At 38.8% G+C, this 20,104-nt stretch overlaps 1 protein-coding gene across 6 annotated transcripts in view; it reads left to right on the top strand.

The window, feature by feature from the left end:
• Window positions 1-19,433, top strand: part of MTMR2 (myotubularin related protein 2) — a 120,910-nt gene extending 101,477 nt beyond the window's left edge. For all 6 annotated transcript variants that reach the window (XM_041730783.1, XM_041730780.1, XM_041730782.1 and 3 more), the window contains 6 exons: window positions 1,378-1,563; window positions 6,887-7,093; window positions 11,882-11,974; window positions 15,233-15,346; window positions 17,181-17,357; window positions 18,050-19,433. In XM_041730783.1, the coding sequence (XP_041586717.1) occupies window positions 1,378-1,563; window positions 6,887-7,093; window positions 11,882-11,974; window positions 15,233-15,346; window positions 17,181-17,357; window positions 18,050-18,211 (939 nt within the window). In that variant the 3' untranslated portion in view covers window positions 18,212-19,433. The remainder of the gene's footprint in view (window positions 1-1,377; window positions 1,564-6,886; window positions 7,094-11,881; window positions 11,975-15,232; window positions 15,347-17,180; window positions 17,358-18,049) is intronic.
• Window positions 19,434-20,104: the final 671 nt, after the last annotated feature.

The raw sequence follows: 20,104 nt of genomic DNA, 5'->3' as shown, positions 1-20,104 counted from the left end.
GTCACATGACCACTTAATTTTATATAGCTACAGTGGCTATCCTAGTATTTTTTTAAAAAGATTTTATTTATTTATTCATGAGAGACACAGAGAGAGAGGCAGAGACACAGGCAGAGGGAGAAGCAGGCTCCATGCAGGTAGCCCAATGTGGGACTAGATCCAGGGACTCCAGGATCATGCCCTGGGCCAAAGGCAGGCGCTAAACTGCTGAGCCACCCAGGGGTCCCTATATCCTACTATTTTTCTAATTTTTTTCCATTATTTCTCTAAAAAGCTTGATTTTATATGTGATTCATAGAAAATAGGAGAATATTATACTTAAAAAGACAGAAAGATTAGTCCAAAAAAGTGAAGCTCTTTCCAGCCACAGCTTATTTTGAACACCAGATATTTCTCATTTTGTTCTGTAAATGTAGATTTAAGTATTTGAAGATAGAGATAGTAATATACTATGGTATTCTGTGCTTTTATACTTGTTCCGTCTTTTTATTTTATTTTTATTTTTTTTTAATTTTTATTTATTTATGATAGTCACAGAGAGAGAGAGAGAGGCAGAGACATAGGCAGAGGGAGAAGCAGGCTCCATGCATCGGGAGCCTGATGTGGGATTCGATCCCGGGTCTCCAGGATCGTGCCCTGGGCCAAAGGCAGGCACTAAACCGCTGCGCCACTCAGGGATCCCTTGTTCCGTCTTTTTATTTAGAAATAACTACATGGTTAAAATTGAGGCAAGTCATGATTGCAAAGCATTTTGCAAATATTAAGATTAAAATGAAGTGAAAAGGAAGAAAGGTGAAAAACATGGGCCAGAAAGAAACTAGATAGACATAGTCCCTGCTCGTGGAGCTATTGATTTCCATTTTCTCTAATTATGTTTGGGTAGAACTGGAAGTATAGGGAGGAAAATGTTTAAGTGCCTTCATATATGGTATCACATAAAATTTTTCTAACAGCCATATAAGGAAGTCAGGGTGAGTGTTTATTCCTGTTTTATAAAGAAGAAAGTGTAATAGAGAGTGGCTGTGTTAAGATGTCCTGGGTCATTGATATTTTCCTATTCATAAGTAATATGAATCATCTGGATGCCCAGGTGGCTCAGTTGGTTGAGTGTCTGCCTTCAGCTTAGGTCATGATCCCAGGGTCCTGAGATTGAGCCTGGTGTTGGGCTCCTTGCTTAGTGGGGACTCTGCTTCTCTCTCTGTCTCTACCCACTCCCATGCTTTCTCTCCCTCTCAAATAAATAAATAAGATCTTAAAAGATATGTATGTATAATCTTTCATGCTGCTGGATACTTTATGGCACTTTTTTTCATTTGTGTTTACATATAATAGGTATAGTTCATTTATGATTTCCTGTGGTGTGTGCTTTTTTTCCAGGCAAAGGGTGGAGGTTATGAAAGTGAAGATGCCTATCAAAATGCAGAACTTGTTTTCCTGGATATTCACAATATTCACGTTATGAGAGAATCATTACGGAAACTTAAGGAGATTGTGTACCCTAACATTGAGGAGACTCACTGGTTGTCTAACTTGGAATCTACTCACTGGCTCGAACATATTAAGGTTGGGTATATGTTGTTATTTCCTTATATTATTACAGAATTTCACTCAAGGACTTTCTCTGCCTCTTTGTCTATTTTGACATTCTTCTTACAATTGAAGATGAAAGTATCTTTCTGTACATTGAAAGATTGATAACTGCTTTGAAAATTATAAGTACTTCTAAGGTACGTTGCTTAGATGAATTATTTTCCTATACTTGCATTTGGTTCTTTTTTTTTTTTTCCTTGCATTTGGTTCTGTTGTGGTTTTTTTCTTCCCCTCTCTTTCCTGCCCTGTCTGAATACTACCCATCCTTCAGACCCCAGTTCAGATATTATCTCTTCCATGAAGTCTTCCTGGATCGCACCCACTTCCATTTTCTCTGCACTTTTCACTTTACTTTCTCTTTCCACCTCATTAGGTATGACCTCGCACTTCATTTAATTACATTGTGTCAGCTGGTGTATATGCCTAATTCGTGGAAACTTGGACTGGATAACTTATTAATGTGTTTGGACCCCTCAGGAGCTAGGGCAGTGCTGTCTGTGTGAATAACAGGCACTCGCTAAATCCTTGTTGTGCGCCTTGTGAAGTAGGATGCATTCTGGTTGGGGAAGGGAGGTGAAGTAGTTGAAGGAAGGGTATGAAGGCTAAGTGATGTGGGGACTGCCCTGTGAGTACCGATGTGCTCACCCCATTACTGTTGGATTTGGAGCACCAGACAGTATTGCACTTAGTACAATTACATACATGTTTTCAGATATAGTCTGAATTTCAGTAATACAGCATTCTGAAGTGTAGACTTCTCTAACCACATATGTATTCATATTGTGAAATGCAGGGAAATGAGATTCTTCATGGTAAGGAGCAGACATGTGCTCGCATTTGAATCTCTAAAATTCAGACAGAACTGAAGAGAAGGCCAAAATTACCTAATGAGAATTAGAGATTATTATTACTATTTCTCTTCTAGATGCTGGGAAGCTTGAATGTAGCTGAGTGCACACATTCCTCAGTCAGAGGACGAGTTCCTGTGGCCCATCTGTTGGAGCTAACACTTGATTTGAAACTAACATAAATTGCAGTGTTGGCTTCTTAAATTGCAGGGCATTCCACCAGCACACACCAAGCTTTCTCTCCAAAAAGCTTGCTACAACAGAAACAAGTTTCATGAGGGGTAAGAGATTAGGCTGTGTGTGGGACTACATTCTTCCCCCTTAGTCCTCATACCATCACAGGTTTACCTACTCACCTTTCTCAGATCTCCCCTCAAATATCACCTTTTCAGATAGGCCTTTCCCAGCCACATCTTACAAAGTAGCAGCAACACCAGTAGGGTGTTTTCACTTACTGCCCTCTGGCACACTATTGTTTTCTTATTTATTTGTGTCCTGCTGCCTCCCCTGAGTAGAATGTACCAGGCCCTTTGTTCCATTCACTGCTCTATTTCCAGCACTGAAAGCCAGTGTCCTGCACATGGTAACATCTCCAAAAATGTTTATAAATGAAGGAGGGAGGAGGAAGGGAGGGTGTCATAGGCAGAGGGAGAAGCAGGCTCCATGCATCGGGAGCCTGATGTGGGATTCGATCCCGGGTCTCCAGGATCGTGCCCTGGGCCAAAGGCAGGCACTAAACCGCTGCGCCACTCAGGGATCCCTTGTTCCGTCTTTTTATTTAGAAATAACTACATGGTTAAAATTGAGGCAAGTCATGATTGCAAAGCATTTTGCAAATATTAAGATTAAAATGAAGTGAAAAGGAAGAAAGGTGAAAAACATGGGCCAGAAAGAAACTAGATAGACATAGTCCCTGCTCGTGGAGCTATTGATTTCCATTTTCTCTAATTATGTTTGGGTAGAACTGGAAGTATAGGGAGGAAAATGTTTAAGTGCCTTCATATATGGTATCACATAAAATTTTTCTAACAGCCATATAAGGAAGTCAGGGTGAGTGTTTATTCCTGTTTTATAAAGAAGAAAGTGTAATAGAGAGTGGCTGTGTTAAGATGTCCTGGGTCATTGATATTTTCCTATTCATAAGTAATATGAATCATCTGGATGCCCAGGTGGCTCAGTTGGTTGAGTGTCTGCCTTCAGCTTAGGTCATGATCCCAGGGTCCTGAGATTGAGCCTGGTGTTGGGCTCCTTGCTTAGTGGGGACTCTGCTTCTCTCTCTGTCTCTACCCACTCCCATGCTTTCTCTCCCTCTCAAATAAATAAATAAGATCTTAAAAGATATGTATGTATAATCTTTCATGCTGCTGGATACTTTATGGCACTTTTTTTCATTTGTGTTTACATATAATAGGTATAGTTCATTTATGATTTCCTGTGGTGTGTGCTTTTTTTCCAGGCAAAGGGTGGAGGTTATGAAAGTGAAGATGCCTATCAAAATGCAGAACTTGTTTTCCTGGATATTCACAATATTCACGTTATGAGAGAATCATTACGGAAACTTAAGGAGATTGTGTACCCTAACATTGAGGAGACTCACTGGTTGTCTAACTTGGAATCTACTCACTGGCTCGAACATATTAAGGTTGGGTATATGTTGTTATTTCCTTATATTATTACAGAATTTCACTCAAGGACTTTCTCTGCCTCTTTGTCTATTTTGACATTCTTCTTACAATTGAAGATGAAAGTATCTTTCTGTACATTGAAAGATTGATAACTGCTTTGAAAATTATAAGTACTTCTAAGGTACGTTGCTTAGATGAATTATTTTCCTATACTTGCATTTGGTTCTTTTTTTTTTTTTCCTTGCATTTGGTTCTGTTGTGGTTTTTTTCTTCCCCTCTCTTTCCTGCCCTGTCTGAATACTACCCATCCTTCAGACCCCAGTTCAGATATTATCTCTTCCATGAAGTCTTCCTGGATCGCACCCACTTCCATTTTCTCTGCACTTTTCACTTTACTTTCTCTTTCCACCTCATTAGGTATGACCTCGCACTTCATTTAATTACATTGTGTCAGCTGGTGTATATGCCTAATTCGTGGAAACTTGGACTGGATAACTTATTAATGTGTTTGGACCCCTCAGGAGCTAGGGCAGTGCTGTCTGTGTGAATAACAGGCACTCGCTAAATCCTTGTTGTGCGCCTTGTGAAGTAGGATGCATTCTGGTTGGGGAAGGGAGGTGAAGTAGTTGAAGGAAGGGTATGAAGGCTAAGTGATGTGGGGACTGCCCTGTGAGTACCGATGTGCTCACCCCATTACTGTTGGATTTGGAGCACCAGACAGTATTGCACTTAGTACAATTACATACATGTTTTCAGATATAGTCTGAATTTCAGTAATACAGCATTCTGAAGTGTAGACTTCTCTAACCACATATGTATTCATATTGTGAAATGCAGGGAAATGAGATTCTTCATGGTAAGGAGCAGACATGTGCTCGCATTTGAATCTCTAAAATTCAGACAGAACTGAAGAGAAGGCCAAAATTACCTAATGAGAATTAGAGATTATTATTACTATTTCTCTTCTAGATGCTGGGAAGCTTGAATGTAGCTGAGTGCACACATTCCTCAGTCAGAGGACGAGTTCCTGTGGCCCATCTGTTGGAGCTAACACTTGATTTGAAACTAACATAAATTGCAGTGTTGGCTTCTTAAATTGCAGGGCATTCCACCAGCACACACCAAGCTTTCTCTCCAAAAAGCTTGCTACAACAGAAACAAGTTTCATGAGGGGTAAGAGATTAGGCTGTGTGTGGACTACATTCTTCCCCCATAGTCCTCATACCATCACAGTTTACCTACTCACCTTTCTCAGATCTCCCCTCAAATATCACCTTTTCAGAAAGGCCTTTCCCAGCCACATCTTACAAAGTAGCAGCAACACCAGTAGGGTGTTTTCACTTACTGCCCTCTGGCACACTATATGTTTTCTTATTTATTTGTGTCCTGCTGGCCTCCCCTGAGTAGAATGTACCAGCCCTTTGTTCCATTCACTGCTCTATTTCCAGCACTGAAAGCAGTGTCTGCCACATGGTAACATCTCCAAAAATGTTATAAATGAAGGAGGGAGGGAGGAAGGGAGGGTGACTACTTTGGATAACTCCTTGGTCAGTCCTAACTTTCCAACTGTTCTAATCCTTTAGGCTAGCGATTCATAAATCTCCATATACACTGAATTACACGTGGGAGATTTTTTTTTAAAAGATTTTATTTATTTATTCATAAGAAACAGAGAGAGAGGCAGAGACATAGGCAGAGGGAGAAGCAGGCTCTCTGCAGGAGCCTGATGTGTGAGACTTGATCCTGGGACTCAGGGATCACAACCAGAGCCAAAGGTGGATGCTCAGCTGCTGAGCCACTCAGGCGTCCCACAAGTGGGAGATATTTAAATTGGTAAGCTGGAGTAGTGGAGAATGGGGCCCAGACACTTAAAAAAATGCTCACAGGTATCTCTGATGCATAGTCCAGATTGACATTATTTCCAAGTACCCCATTTCCAGAATATGCCTATAGATATTGTCAAAAAGAGGTCATCGTGAGATAATGCAAGCCTAGTAGATCTACTTTATTTCATTCTAATCCATGTTTGGGGCCCATAGTGTTCTTTAAGTATGTATGGTAGCCGTTGCAGAGAACAATGGGACTGTATTATTCATTTTAAAGGATATTATACTTTTGTGTTTCTTTTTTGGTTATATCTAATTCTGTCCAGTTTTAACTCAAGATCAACTTCAGAAAAGGTAATTATTTTGCAATATCTCCATATTTTAAAAAAATATTTTAAATACCTTTTAAGTTGACAATAGTAATCTATTGACCTGATGAGAATGTTTCATTCATACTGTACAGAAAAGTAGCTTACTCTCTATCTTTATACTGCTCTTGTTGTGAGCTATGTGACAGATACAAAACCAGTAAAATAAATGCCATGGAAGCTATAGAATACTTTGAGATCCAATTTTATTGCTTTCATATTTATTCTAATTTGGTTAACTATTGTTTAAGTAATATGTACGACTTCATTTGGCATATTATTTTTATTAAATAGATGATGTTGAACATTTGAATATTCTTAGAAACATCCCTTTTAAACTTAATCCTTCTTTTCTCACACTCATACTGTTGATTTTTACAGAACCCAAAGGTACCCTTCATTTTGGCTCTTCTATTGTGCAGATTAATAGGAGCCTTCATTTATGAGATTTTTCTAGTTCTAAAGGCAAAAGCATTATAGATCTTTTGCCACTGACAAGAATTCCTTTTAGGAAGGGACTGATGTTTTTTCTCCACATGTTATTGAGACAGTCATATGTAATAAAACTTTGTTAATTTTGAAGAAGGAAGCACTTTTTAAAAATTTTCATTTAAAAATCTGTGTTGCAGCTTATTCTTGCAGGGGCTCTTAGGATTGCTGACAAAATAGAGTCCGGAAAGACATCTGTGGTAGTGCACTGTAGTGATGGTTGGGACCGCACGGCTCAGCTGACTTCTCTTGCCATGCTCATGTTGGATGGATACTATCGAAGCATCCGAGGATTTGAAGTCCTTATAGAAAAAGAATGGTTAAGCTTTGGGCATCGATTTCAGCTTGTGAGTAAAGAGCCCGGGCTCCATATATCACCTGCACCCTACATGAGGCATGTGAGAAAAATGCCTTTTATTCACTAGATACTCATTGAAAACTACCTCTTTAGACTAAAGGGGTCAACTTTTAGAAAGAACTTTCTTGTTAGTTGTGGGAAGTGTTAGGATGTCCTCTCATGGCTGTGCAATCTGGCCAGGGCTGTTGGTTGGGTACCTGGCTCTGTGTCTTCTGTGATCATCGCCAGGGAAACATCAGATACCAGTCCTTGATTTGCAGAGGTGTCTCTATTTCAAATGCAGATTAGCAGGAATGGTTTCAGAATTACAGGGCATTTCCGATCTTGACGTAAAGAAAGCCAAGAATGGTTTAATTATTATTCTTAATTTAAGAATACTTCAAAGTGGCAGTGCTCACATGGAAACAGGGTCTTTTTTTTTTTTTTTTTTTATGATAGTCACAGAGAGAGAGAGAGAGAAAGGCAGAGACAGGCAGAGGGAGAAGCAGGCTCCATGCACCGGGAGCCCGATGTGGGATTCGATCCCGGGTCTCCAGGATCGCGCCCTGGGCCAAAGGCAGGCGCCAAACCGCTGCGCCACCCAGGGATCCCGGAAACAGGGTCTTAAAATAAAAATCAGTCTGGGACCAAAAGAAGGATCAGAGAAAAAAAAGAAAAATTTAACTCAGAGTTGGGAATAAACAGCTTTTTGATGATCCTTCTTGAAGTACTAATACTGTAGTGAGCATCCATATGGAGAGTGTTGCGGGTAGTTTTATGGAAATGACAAATTTTTGTGCCCTCCATATAACTCAGAATTTATTTTGATGTTGTCATTGGTCTCATTCTGAGTCGGCAGGACTGGAGATCCAGGCATTCATTGTTAGATGTCTTCTGTGGTGTCCCCATGAAATGATGTTTAGTTTCTTCATTAATACCTCCAGAAACCAGCAGCCAGCCTCTTCCTCAGGCTTTCCAGTCTCACTTCAGAAAGTCTACTTACTAGAAAGTTCTTTCTCATAATGAACTAAAATTTCCTTCCCATTTCCCCTTTGAAGACAAGAACAAATATGACTACTTATCCAAATAGGATAGCCCTTCAAAAAATTTGGAAGTAAGTATCTGCCCATGTCATGCATAAACTTAAGTTCTTCTGGCTAAACATTCATTTTCCTCAGTATTTTCCCATCTTAATCCCCTCTTCACCCTAGTTGTCCTCTGGACTTTCTTTGGTTATGCCTTTTTTCTAGTGTGATACCCAGAACTAATCACAGTTCCTAAAGTAGAGGAATGGGGTTATTATGTCCCTCTGAAATGATACCAAGCTTTCAAATTTGCTTTTTTGTTACACTATACTTTGGATTCGTGTATTCATTCAAGTGATTTTTAGCTGTGTTTCTCCTAAACATGAAATTTGCAATCAGAAAACTTGAGAGCAGTAACTGTGTAGGCCCTGGTGCTCATGTGGTACTCATCTGTGTTAGTTGTAATCATAGAATTGAATAAGGAATAGGAATATTTTCCCAAAAAGGAGGAACAGAGTGATCAAAAGTCTAGATGGGATTGAGCTTGGCAAGAGTAGAGTTGAGGGAGGGGCAGCGTTAGAGAATCACGGAGGGAAGAGTTAGATAGTCAGAAGCATTGAAGCCACTGAGAGTGTGCATGTTCTTGGCAGCATTTTCCTAGATTTGCTGAAAGACTTTCTAAAAGATGTTTATCCAGATGCTGACTCTAATGTTAACCATTATTATTCTGTGGTTTCCAGAGTATACCAGTAGTGTTTATAAGTACAGAAGACCCTTGCATAACGCACAATACGAGGGGGTTCGGGATGTAGTCAAAAATCCACATGTAACTGTTGACTTCTCTCCAGAACTTAACTCCATATATAGCCTATGATTGATGGAAGCCTTACCGAAAAGATAATTAACACATATTTTATATGTTGTATTTATTATATACTGTATTATTATTAAAAAGTAAGCTAGAGAAAAGGAAATGTTACTAAGAAAATCATAAGAGAAAATACATTTACATTTCTATAAAAATTCCACGTGTAAATGAACTCGCAGAGTACAACCCGTGTTGTTCAAGAGCTGTTAACTTGAAAGAAACAGACATTTAAAGGTAGTCTGCTCTTTTGAACTTGAACCATTAAATAAAATTGGGCATCTGGAGTATCTTTTCGGATGGCTCACGTTTTTCAGTTCTTGCTAAAATATACTTACCATGAAAAAAATTACCAAAAACCCTCTAAGTTTTAGTCATCCAGAGCTGGACATGTTCACGTAAATGTGGCCAAAATAATAAACATTAAAAACTGTTGGAAGTTGCTATGGATTCCTAAATTGCTACCTCTGGTTACCTACTGCATTTTTTCCCTCTGGTTTATCTGAACACAGAATTTGCAGTTGAAGGACAGTTGGTCAAGAGGGTACATTCACTTGGTTAATGTAGAGTAACGAGTCTCAAACTTTTAGATTTCAGGACCTCTTTCCATTCTTAACAATTATTGATAACCCCAAGAACTTTGTTTATATGGTGTATATCTACCAATATTTACCATATTAGACGTTAAATTAAAAATGTTTATTAATAATAAATCTCTCTTAGTCTGTTTGGGTTCCTGTAACATAATACCATAAACTGGGTGGTTAGTAAAATTTCAACAGAAATTTATTTCTCACAGTTTTTAAGGCTGGAAATCCAAGATCAGGTTGCCAGCATAGTCTTATTCTTGGAAGGTCCTAGATTTTGGATTGTGGTTTGTCAACCTCTTGCTGTGTCCTCATGTGGTGAAGAGAGCTAGGGAGCCTCTGTGGGGTCTTTTTTTTTTTTTTGTGGGGTCTTTTGATAAGAGCACTAATACCATTTATTATTAGAGGCTTCTACCCTCATGACTAGCAGCTCCCCGGTGATGACTCCTGCCATTACATTTGGCATTAGAATTTCAACATGAATTTTGGGGGTGGGGGGTGGGGCACAAACACTCAGACCATAGTAGTACTACTATATGTTAACCTAAATAACATTTTAAAGAAAACTATATTTTCCAAAACAACAGAAGCTTAATGTGAAGAGTGGCGCCGTTTTAGAATTTTGTGCAAATTTCTTTCATGTCTGGTTTATTAGAAGATTGCTAAAATTCACAACTACTTCTGCATTCGGTTTACTGCAATGTGCACCGTTGTTTGAAGGAAATGAGGAAAATCTGTCCACACACAGATAAGCAGGTTAAAAATCAGAGTGTGTCTTAATAGCTTTCTCGGGGAATTATGGATATTCGTTCATACTTGCCCAAAATTTAGCAAATGCTAATTTCTTTGAGGTTACTTGTAATGTGGAATCCAAAACTAAATTGATAGGTTTTTCATTGTTTGTTCCATTAAATTCCATTGGTCTGCCTTGTGCTTTGAATAGAACTTTTACCCATGTATGATTCTGTAGTATCATGTATTGGTTATTTAGAAAATACTGGCTTTACTGACTTACACAGCTCTTCCAGTGTTAATGTATTTCATTGTTTACTATCATAATATCTCACTGGTTAGTACCACCATTGATATCAGAAAGTCTGTTATGAAGGTTATGCCAGGTGGTTTTCCAAAAATCTAATTTGCACTCAAAACTTGAATTTCACCATTGTTTTTCATGAAATGACACATTCACTTTGTACATTTTCAAAAAAATGTCTGCAAGACATTCAGGTCTTAATAACCATAGTTCTTTCAAGTAAAAATGATGATCCATGAAAAAGTGGTGTTTTTTTTACCATCAACTTAAGTTTTGCAGCAGAAGAACATGATGAGTGTTTCCTAGTTTGTGACACAGGATATTAAAAAAAAAAAAAAAAAAGCTGTCCTTAAGGGGAGAGATTTAGTAGGATTAATTTTTATTTCATCAAGGAAACTGGCTCCCTCCCTCCCTTTCATTTAACTGCAACTCTGTGTCAAGGCAGAACATGACACTACCAGTGTAGCTTGATTCCAGAGCCTGGCTTGATTTCTCCTAAGGAACCCAGAGTTTTCTCCTTTGTCACTTTTGCACCATTGGTGTAAATGTCAGTGCATGGAAGAAGGCAAGTAACATCTTTGTATTATTATGACAGTAGTTTTGACGTCACAATCCCCCCCACTCCTTCCTGGCCTCTGGAAATCTACAGACCATACTTTTAGAATCACTGCTTTGGAGTGTGGAGGGTCTGTGTCAGTCATCTGGGGCAAAGATCCTTAGAAGAAAAAACTGAGAAAGGAGGTGAATACATGCTTGGAGGGCAGATGTGAAGCATTCTTTAAAGGTTTTCTAGAGTTTGTGCTAATGTGATTCTTTTCAATAAAGACAGATGAGCTAAGATAAGATACAGCAGATCCCCCACACGTCCTGGCCAAGGTGTTAGAGGAGAAGGCTACTTCCTGAGGCTGTTGGACAAGTAACTGTTAATATTTAGGGAATATTAAATCTCTGCAACAGAAATCTGGGTTTTGAGGTCTGAGTGCTCCTGTCTTCCATTATCAACCTTTTAAGATCTGGGTTCCATTTGTTAAACAAAATGGTAATTCCCATTACGAGCATCCCATGTCAGAAAACAATCTGGCAGTTTGTACCTCGCAATGGTAACAGAGACCTCTGCTTGGTAAGGCTATGAGTGATTTCTATTTTCCTTGCTGTCCTCTCTTAAAAAGACTTTTGAACCTTAAAAAATATTGCAAGATACTACTTTTATTGGAAAAGAAAATTACTTCCATTAAAAAGAAAACTCCCACCAAGCTCATATAGTATTTCACTCTTTCTGCTTCAGAGACTTGGCCATGGAGATAAGAACCATGCAGATGCAGACAGATCACCTGTTTTTCTTCAATTTATTGACTGTGTCTGGCAAATGACAAGACAGGTAACTTATCTAGGATAATCATTTTTACATTTTTCTTTTAAGCCATCTGGAGTTGGGAGGTTTGGTCAGTGCTTATCCTACATTTCATGTAAAATGGAAATTCTTGGAAGATTTCTCGGTAATAGAACTATTACGTGTTATTATGTTATGTAAATTATAGAAATGAAAAGGTATTGCTCAGAGATCATAGTAAACACTTGACAGTTTGACCCATTAGCATTTCAACCAGTGGCATTAATAATAACGCAAGAGATTTCCTCCTTCATTTTGGACAAGTAGTTAAATAATGACAGTATATTTACCTGGTCACTCATCTATACATTGCTAAGAAAGGTAGAAAGATAGGTTTACATGGGAATTATGGTTAGGTAGGTATGCAGTAGGTTCAGTTGTGTTCTTTGGTATGGAGAAATTGTTTTTTAGATCTTCAATCAACTTTCTAACAAATCGGTGGAAATATTAATGATAATGGATTTAGTCTTTTGGAAAAGTATCAGATACTGAGAAACAATCTGGCAGTTTGGATCATTTCAGTTGTGAGGCAAAGGGTTAGTGTCTTAGAAATATTTAACTCTACCCAGGAAAAACACCTCACAGACCTTCACTACAGCTCACTGGTATATCAGCTAATTATTTACCCAGGAGTTTATTAGACCTCACAGGGAGGTCCGGTTTGTTGTAGTTAGACCGCCACATGAATATAAAATGGGGCAGTTGGTGGCTCTGCTTTGCTTTAGGATTACACTTTAACTTCAAGAAAATGCTGTTATTTCATTAAAAGAAAGCGAATGGGGACGCCTGGGTGGCTCAGCGGTTTAGTGCCTGCCTTTGGCCCAGGGCGTGATCCTGGAGACCCGGGATCAAGTCCCGCATTGGGCTCCCTGCATGGAGCCTCCTTTTCCCTCTGCCTGTGTCTCTACCTCTCTCTGTCTCTCTCATGAATAAATAAAATCTTAAAGTGAATGGTGATCTTTAGGTGAAACACACCAATTATATAGGCATTTTCCCCGTAAGCATATCAATTTGGGTGGATTATTTTGAAAGCTCCTGCATCAAATGCAGTGTTGTAGATACATCTACAGAATGAAGAAGCTGGTATTTTAACGTATATACTGCAGATGTGTATGACAGTTTAAGTTTTGTTCTGTAAAAGGCCCTTGGTGTGTTGGAGGGAGGGGAGATGCTACATAGTTTGATGATGTTCACTACTTCTTGGACTAGGTTTGAATTTTTCCTTTGGAATTGCTTTTGAGGTAGTATAGCAGCTCTACAAATCCTTGCCAATCCAGTTTTGGGGGTTTGACCAAAAACAAGAAGACCCACTATTGACCATTCCTGTATTTGATTTTTAAATGTTTGACTCTTGGCAAAAATTAAAAATGCCGTATAAAAAGGCTGGAGAAGCTGTTTGAAATTGACACCACTGATGGCTAACTATCCTGTTCTCTGACGGGAATGGTTTCAAGGGGCAACATGTGTGAATGTATTAGTTCATTTCTAACATGTGCCAGTTGTTTGCATAGAAGAGTACACGATAAATATCTTTCTTCCTTATGTTTATTGACAATCATCATTTTTATAAATAATTGAACTTTTGTGCAGACTTAAGTAGCACATTTGTCAAAATGACACCAATTATGTTGTGATTAGCCAGATTCTACTAGTCCCCTACCCTAGCCCCATCCCAATCCCCTCACTAGTCCCCTATCCTCAGCCCCATCCCCGTCCCCTCACTCCTGGGTCAGGAAGCAGTTGATGAAGGGCCCTCTCTATCTATCTATCTATCTATCTATCTATCTATCTATCTATCTATCTATCTATGTTTTTAAAAGATTATTTATTTATTCAGAGAGATAGAGAAAGGCAGAGATACAGGCAGAGGGAGAAGCAGGCTCCCTGCAGAGAGCCCGAGGCGAAACTCGATCCCGGGTCTCCAGGATCACAACCCAGGCTGAAGGCGGCACTAAACTGCTGCGCCACCGGGGCTGCCGCCCTTCCGATTTTAAACACGTGAGGAGAAAATGTTCCTCTTCTGCTCAGAGCAGTTCCTGCTGTGCTACTATCGTTTTGTGGGAGGACATGTCCACTGTCAAATCTCTCTTCTCTTCGAATGACTGAGCATGTGGTTTTGCCAAAAAGACGGAAAACTAATCACAAGCTTAGCTCCTTGGGATGGCTGTTTAATGATTTTAGAGTGCATTCACAGTTGGCTAATACGGTTATTAAGAGTGTAACAGTACAGGAAACAGGATTTATTTTGTAAATGAATGAATGGTATTTGACCAGATATCTTACAGGTAATTGGCTTTTTGTTGGCATGTGCTGGATCACCTGCTTCAGCTTAGAAGCCACAAAAGTTTCGGTTCAAGGCAGGCTAGTAACCCTTCATTGTTCGAGAAATACCTTGCTTATAATTTTTGGAAACGTCAAGGCAGAGGTGCTTTCATTCCTATCCCATTTACATGGCTCAGGCTGTTTTCTTGTACTACTGGGTAGGGATCATTCTAAGAAAAACTTGGAACCAATATTTATTCCCCAAATCTGCAATCTAAATATTTACAGTTCTTTTTCACAGTCCTAGAATCAGTACAATTTTCATGGAGACTTTCAAATAATTTTGAAGTATTAGGTGCATATACTAACCCCTTCCCTTCCTGGGACCTGTCATCCTTCCTTGATAAGCCCCCCACATTGAATTTTGTTTGTTTGTTACAAGGAGGCTGCCAAAGTACTGGATTATAGGATACTCTGGTTTGACTGCTTGGCTTTTAAATGATCTGCACATCTCCTTGGATCTTTATTTTTGTATGTTGCTGACGTTTTCTGGAGGCATTGATATTTTTTGTGTAATTCCTAAAAACAAAACTATGTTCTGAAAATTTAAAGAAAATCTTCTTATATTGTTTATGGTCATCTTTGGCAAAGAAAAGCTCAGAGTTCCAGAATTGCCAACTTCAAAATTTATCACTCTTCAAGTTTGGGACTAACAGATACAGGAGATATAGAAATACCAAGGTCACACCATTCAAACTCTTGTTGCACAAGAAAAGGATATTTGGGGAGAAATCTCAGAAGAGTGATAGAGTGACTTTCGAGCAGAGAACGAAGTGGATGATGCCATTATGGCTTAGAAATAGTTTTGAATATTGTTTAACCCAGTTTTAAGAAGTATAATGAAGGACCTACCCATATATGGGGATGAACATGCTTGGAAAAGTGTCCTAATAATTTTGTGTGTTTGTGGTATTCAATTTGCAGTTTCCTACAGCATTTGAATTCAATGAATATTTTCTCATTACCATTTTGGACCATCTCTACAGCTGCTTATTTGGAACATTTCTGTGTAACAGTGAACATCAGAGAGGAAAAGAGGTAAAATATGTGCTGTGACCCTCCCCCTTCTACTCCCCACATGTGTCATGTTCCCACGAGGCTGCATTCTTAGATAGATTTCAACTGATTGGTTCTTTGGATGATTTCTTTGGTCAAATTTTATTGCCACATACTGTAGTATGATTACTTCTTTCCACACACCTGAACATGATTTGTTTTCAAGTAGCTCTGTTGCGAGGCTGAAGGTGGCAGCTAGCTGTCAGGTGAGTTTGTGGGTGAAAAGTAGTGTCTGCTCAAGAGAACTGAGGTATTTGTAATCTTAAGAGCACCAGTGTTATTCGTCAGGCCTTGCAGGATGGAAATCCTTCAAAGCACATGCAGAAAAATGTAGTTAGCAAAACATACACGTATGAATGGACAGCTCAGATCCCCAAATACGTTCTGCATACATAGGAGCCATTTTAATTTTTTTTTTAATTTGTAAAATAATACTGTAAAACATCCAAACATTAACAAGATACTATGTAGAAAGTTACCATTTCCTTGCTTCACCAGTGAGATCATTGGTAAGTGGTTGGTATTATTTAAAAGAAACTTATAGGGATTACATTTCAAGTTTTACTTCTGACCTCAAAGTATCTCTATCCTATATGTATGAAATTCCAAATCATCTTGATTTGGTGTCTCCCTCTGCATCAGTTTTCATTCTGAAAATGTGATTATCAACTACTTTATTCTTGCTGTTCTGTTAAAGCATTATGGCAGGGAGTGGAGCCAGGCTGCCCCGGTTGAAATCTTGGATCTATCTCTTCTTGTGTAACCTTAGGCAAGTTCATTCCTGCTTTGGTAAATTAGGAAAAATAGTACTTACTATTGTGTGGTTAAATAAAACACTAAGGTAACTGCCATGTAGTAGACTGTAAGTTCCTTGAAGGCAGGTATTAAAACATTTTATTTTAAAAGATTGTATCTAGTTAAGCACAGGAGAGGTGGGGAGGGGCAGAGGGAGAAGCAGAGAGCCTGACATGGGGCTGATCCCAGGACCCTGAGATCTTGACCTGAGCTGAAGGCAGACTCTTAACCAAGCCACCCAGGCGTCCCTTAAAAATGTTAATATACATTTTAATCTCCAGTGGCTAGCATGTAGTCAGTATTCCTATGCATAGGAGGGGCATTTAAGAACTTACTGAATATTAGATAACTAAAAGTACCTAAATTCCAAAGATACTTTTAATCTTTTGAGAGCCTTGAATACGATTTAACTGTATCTTGATTTTAAGAAACTTTTGCTGAGCTGTAATTTGCAGTCCATAAAATTTTAAGTGTATGATTTAGTAGTTTTCAGTTTCTCTAGAGTCGTACAGCTATCACCACTACTAACTTGGGAACACTGAGAAGTACCCAATCACTTCTCCTGGTCCCTTGGCAATCACTGATGTCTGGGTTTGGTTCTCCTACATTTGTCCTATAGATGGAATTATTCAGGATGAGGACTTTGTGTCTGGCTTCTTGCACTTAGCCTGTTTCCAAGTTTCTGTAATATGTATCAGGATTATTCCTTTATATAAACATACCACCTTGTATCCGTTTATCAGTTGATGGACTTGTGGGTTGTTTCTTCCTTTTGGCTCTTATGAACCATGGTGATTTGAACATCTGTGTACAAGTTTTTGTGTGCATATGTTTCTGTTCTCTTGGTATATATACCTGAGTGGAATTGCTGGCGTGGGAACTTGATTAAGTTTTTAATGAATTGCAGGATTTTCTAGTACTCTCTGATTTTAATGAAAGTGAGGCTGTCACTGAAGTGTCCATGTCCTCTCCCTCTAAAGAGATTTTAATAATCAAAAATACTTATGTTTCCTTCATACAGAATCTTCCTAAAAGGACTGTGTCACTGTGGTCTTATATAAATAGCCAGCTGGAAGACTTCACCAATCCTCTCTATGGGAGCTATTCCAATCACGTCCTGTATCCGGTAGCCAGCATGCGCCACCTAGAGCTCTGGGTGGGGTATTACGTCAGGTGGAATCCGCGGATGAAACCCCAGGTACGAAAAACAAAACAAAACAAAAACCCCAGGTACGCATGCTCACCAGTATGCAGTGGGAGTTTCATCCATGCAATTTTATATCAGGTTCACCCCCTTAAGGCAACTAAAAAAATTAGGTATACTTAAGATTTTTTTTTCTGTTAATGGTTAGAATTGTTTAGTAGAAAAAAGCACTACACGGGGAATCAGTATACTTGATTCTTACTGATTTTGCTTGTCGGTCTTAGATGAATCACTTGTCTTTTCCTCTCTTCTTGGAAAGATGAGTGTGGTCGATTTGAGAACTTCTACAAGCCATTTTAATAGTTTGAAGAAATAGCTGTAAGAAAACTAAAAGCCAGACAAGATTCTAGTCCATTTTGACATATGTCTCATAATGTGTAGTACTTAGAACTGTTTAAAAGACTAAAAATCTGCAAGTAAATGATAGGCAATCTTTGAGTTTGGGCTTTTTGATTGTCTTGGTTGTTTGTTGTATTTAAGTACCAGCTTCAGGGTGTGTTTGTGGGAAGGCCATTGAAAGAGCAGTGTTGTCAGCAGAATGCAGTTAATTCTCACCGATGTGCTGGAAAGGCTTGGTCCCCGTAGCTGGGGACCATTTAGGAAAGAACTATATGCTAGGATTACTTGACTTTGGGTTTGTTTAGGATTGCCTAGTTGAATGACATCATGGTGTTCTGCTCTTGTAGGAGCCCATTCACAACAGATATAAAGAACTTCTTGCTAAACGAGCAGAGCTTCAGAAAAAAGTAGAGGAACTGCAGAGAGAAATTTCCAACCGATCAACCTCATCCTCTGAGCGAGCCAGTTCTCCTGCACAGTGTGTCACTCCTGTCCAAACCGTTGTGTGAAAGGACCGTATGAGGGGGTCCAGCGTTGCCATGAACTCTGGATTATAATGGCAGCTTTAGGAGTTATACAGTCTTCCTAAGTTAGAACCCACCCATGGGAGAAATTAAGTTGCTTTATTTATTTTAAATCTCTCTAGGATGGGTTTAGAACTGTAGCAGTGCAGGTGGTTTATGTGAAATAACCCCGTAATTATATGACACTAATCTTTTGGAATTTAAAGTGGATGTGAGAAAGTCACCCAAAGAATATGAAGATGCTTCAATACCAGACCTACAATGGGAACAAGTTTCTGAATTTAAAATCAAAGTACAGACCACTTCAGAAACGTACCTCTTGATGGAAGAGAACTCACTGTACAAAGGGAAGGAGCATCAGTTATCATGGCGCACCAGCGCTGCAGTTCCGTGGCATTATATACATTGAACCTCCATGTCATGAAAAAAGCTCAGAATCATTTGATACTCCTTCCCCCATCATGGGTTTTTCTATTCTGGTGTAAAGTGATTTACTTTGATCACCTTTCTGCAGCACACACTCTTCATATATGATATGGCAAAGTCTTGAGGATATTGTGGTGTAGTTAGTAGTTGAAAATTGTTGTCATTACTGGCATACGTATTTAGGATGTAGTAGATAGCTGTTCCAAACTGATGCCTTAAAGATTTTCTTGGGGGCAGGGGAGCAGGGTTGAGAGGAGGAATTGGTAGCCGTCCTGGATTTCAAAGAATTCTACACCCTTCAGATTAGTTTCCATGTGCCCAATTACTAGAAACAATGAAACACATTTTACAAATTCATTATTATCTTACTCTGTTGCATTTATGTTTTGTGTGTGTGTCTGAACTCAGAAGTCAATTAGTTTTGAGGAAATATTTTAAAATAAGTTTACTAGGTTTCACTTTTTTTCTGAAGTCTGTATACATAGCTTATGGGTGAGAAATACTATGCTCAAATTTTACATGAAATATTTTACTACTACTTTACTTTGCAAATTCTGTAATTCCACTGAAAGATGAAGTCTACCAAAGAACTTACTGCATGTGCACATGTATTACAATCTTAATGCCAGTAAAGGTAATACTGCTTCACTGTTCGCCCGCCAGTAACAGTTCAGTGCTGGTATCATTTGAGTCCCTGGTATCCTAAGAGCCATATGTTATGTACTGTAACAAAGGAGCTTCTTGTCCCTTGGGTCTTTAATTAAAAGGAAATTTCAACCAACTTTTAAACTTGTCCTTATCCTAAGTTGTTTGCCTTAAGAAATGTTATTTGGAAAGTTCTTGAAGAAAAGGGGTAGCTTATTAGAACCTGCTCCAGATTGAAATGTTCAGTTTCAACCCATTTTGCTTCTAATACCCAAATCAAACAGTACTCAAAAATGCAGTATTCTGTGTCTGGACCTTAGTCCTGTTCTCGGGTCTTGTGGTGAGGAACTATAATTTCTCTTAGTACATCCAATATTAGCAAAATTAGTATGATTTGGTCTTTGTGTGATAATTCGTTACAAGAAAATTAATAATGGTATTTAAATAGCCAACCTATCCATTGAAGCTAAGTTTTCTATTCCAAATATTTTACAAATCCATTCTTTCTTGTCCATTCTACCATTTTCCTCATTTAAGCCTTTATCATCTTGGTCTGATGCCACATATAAGAATTTATATGACTGATGAGCTCAACTATTTCAACCTTCCAGTCTCTGTACCCTCACATCCACTTTAAATTCCAAAGGCCAGAGCAATCTAAATGCAAATCTAACACCATTTTAAGACTTTCCAGGGGTTTCCTTTCACGTTCTGCAGGAGTCTCCAAAGTGGAGTGCATTTAAGATAATCCACTGGTGGTAACGTCAGGATCTTGATGGCATGAGACATTCCTCTTTCGTCCCCCTT

This window comes from Vulpes lagopus, chromosome 15, assembly GCF_018345385.1.
Source record: "Vulpes lagopus strain Blue_001 chromosome 15, ASM1834538v1, whole genome shotgun sequence".
NCBI lineage: Eukaryota > Metazoa > Chordata > Mammalia > Carnivora > Canidae > Vulpes > Vulpes lagopus.
Note: the sequence above shows the minus strand (reverse complement) of the source record. Positions and strands in the feature narration are given on the sequence as shown.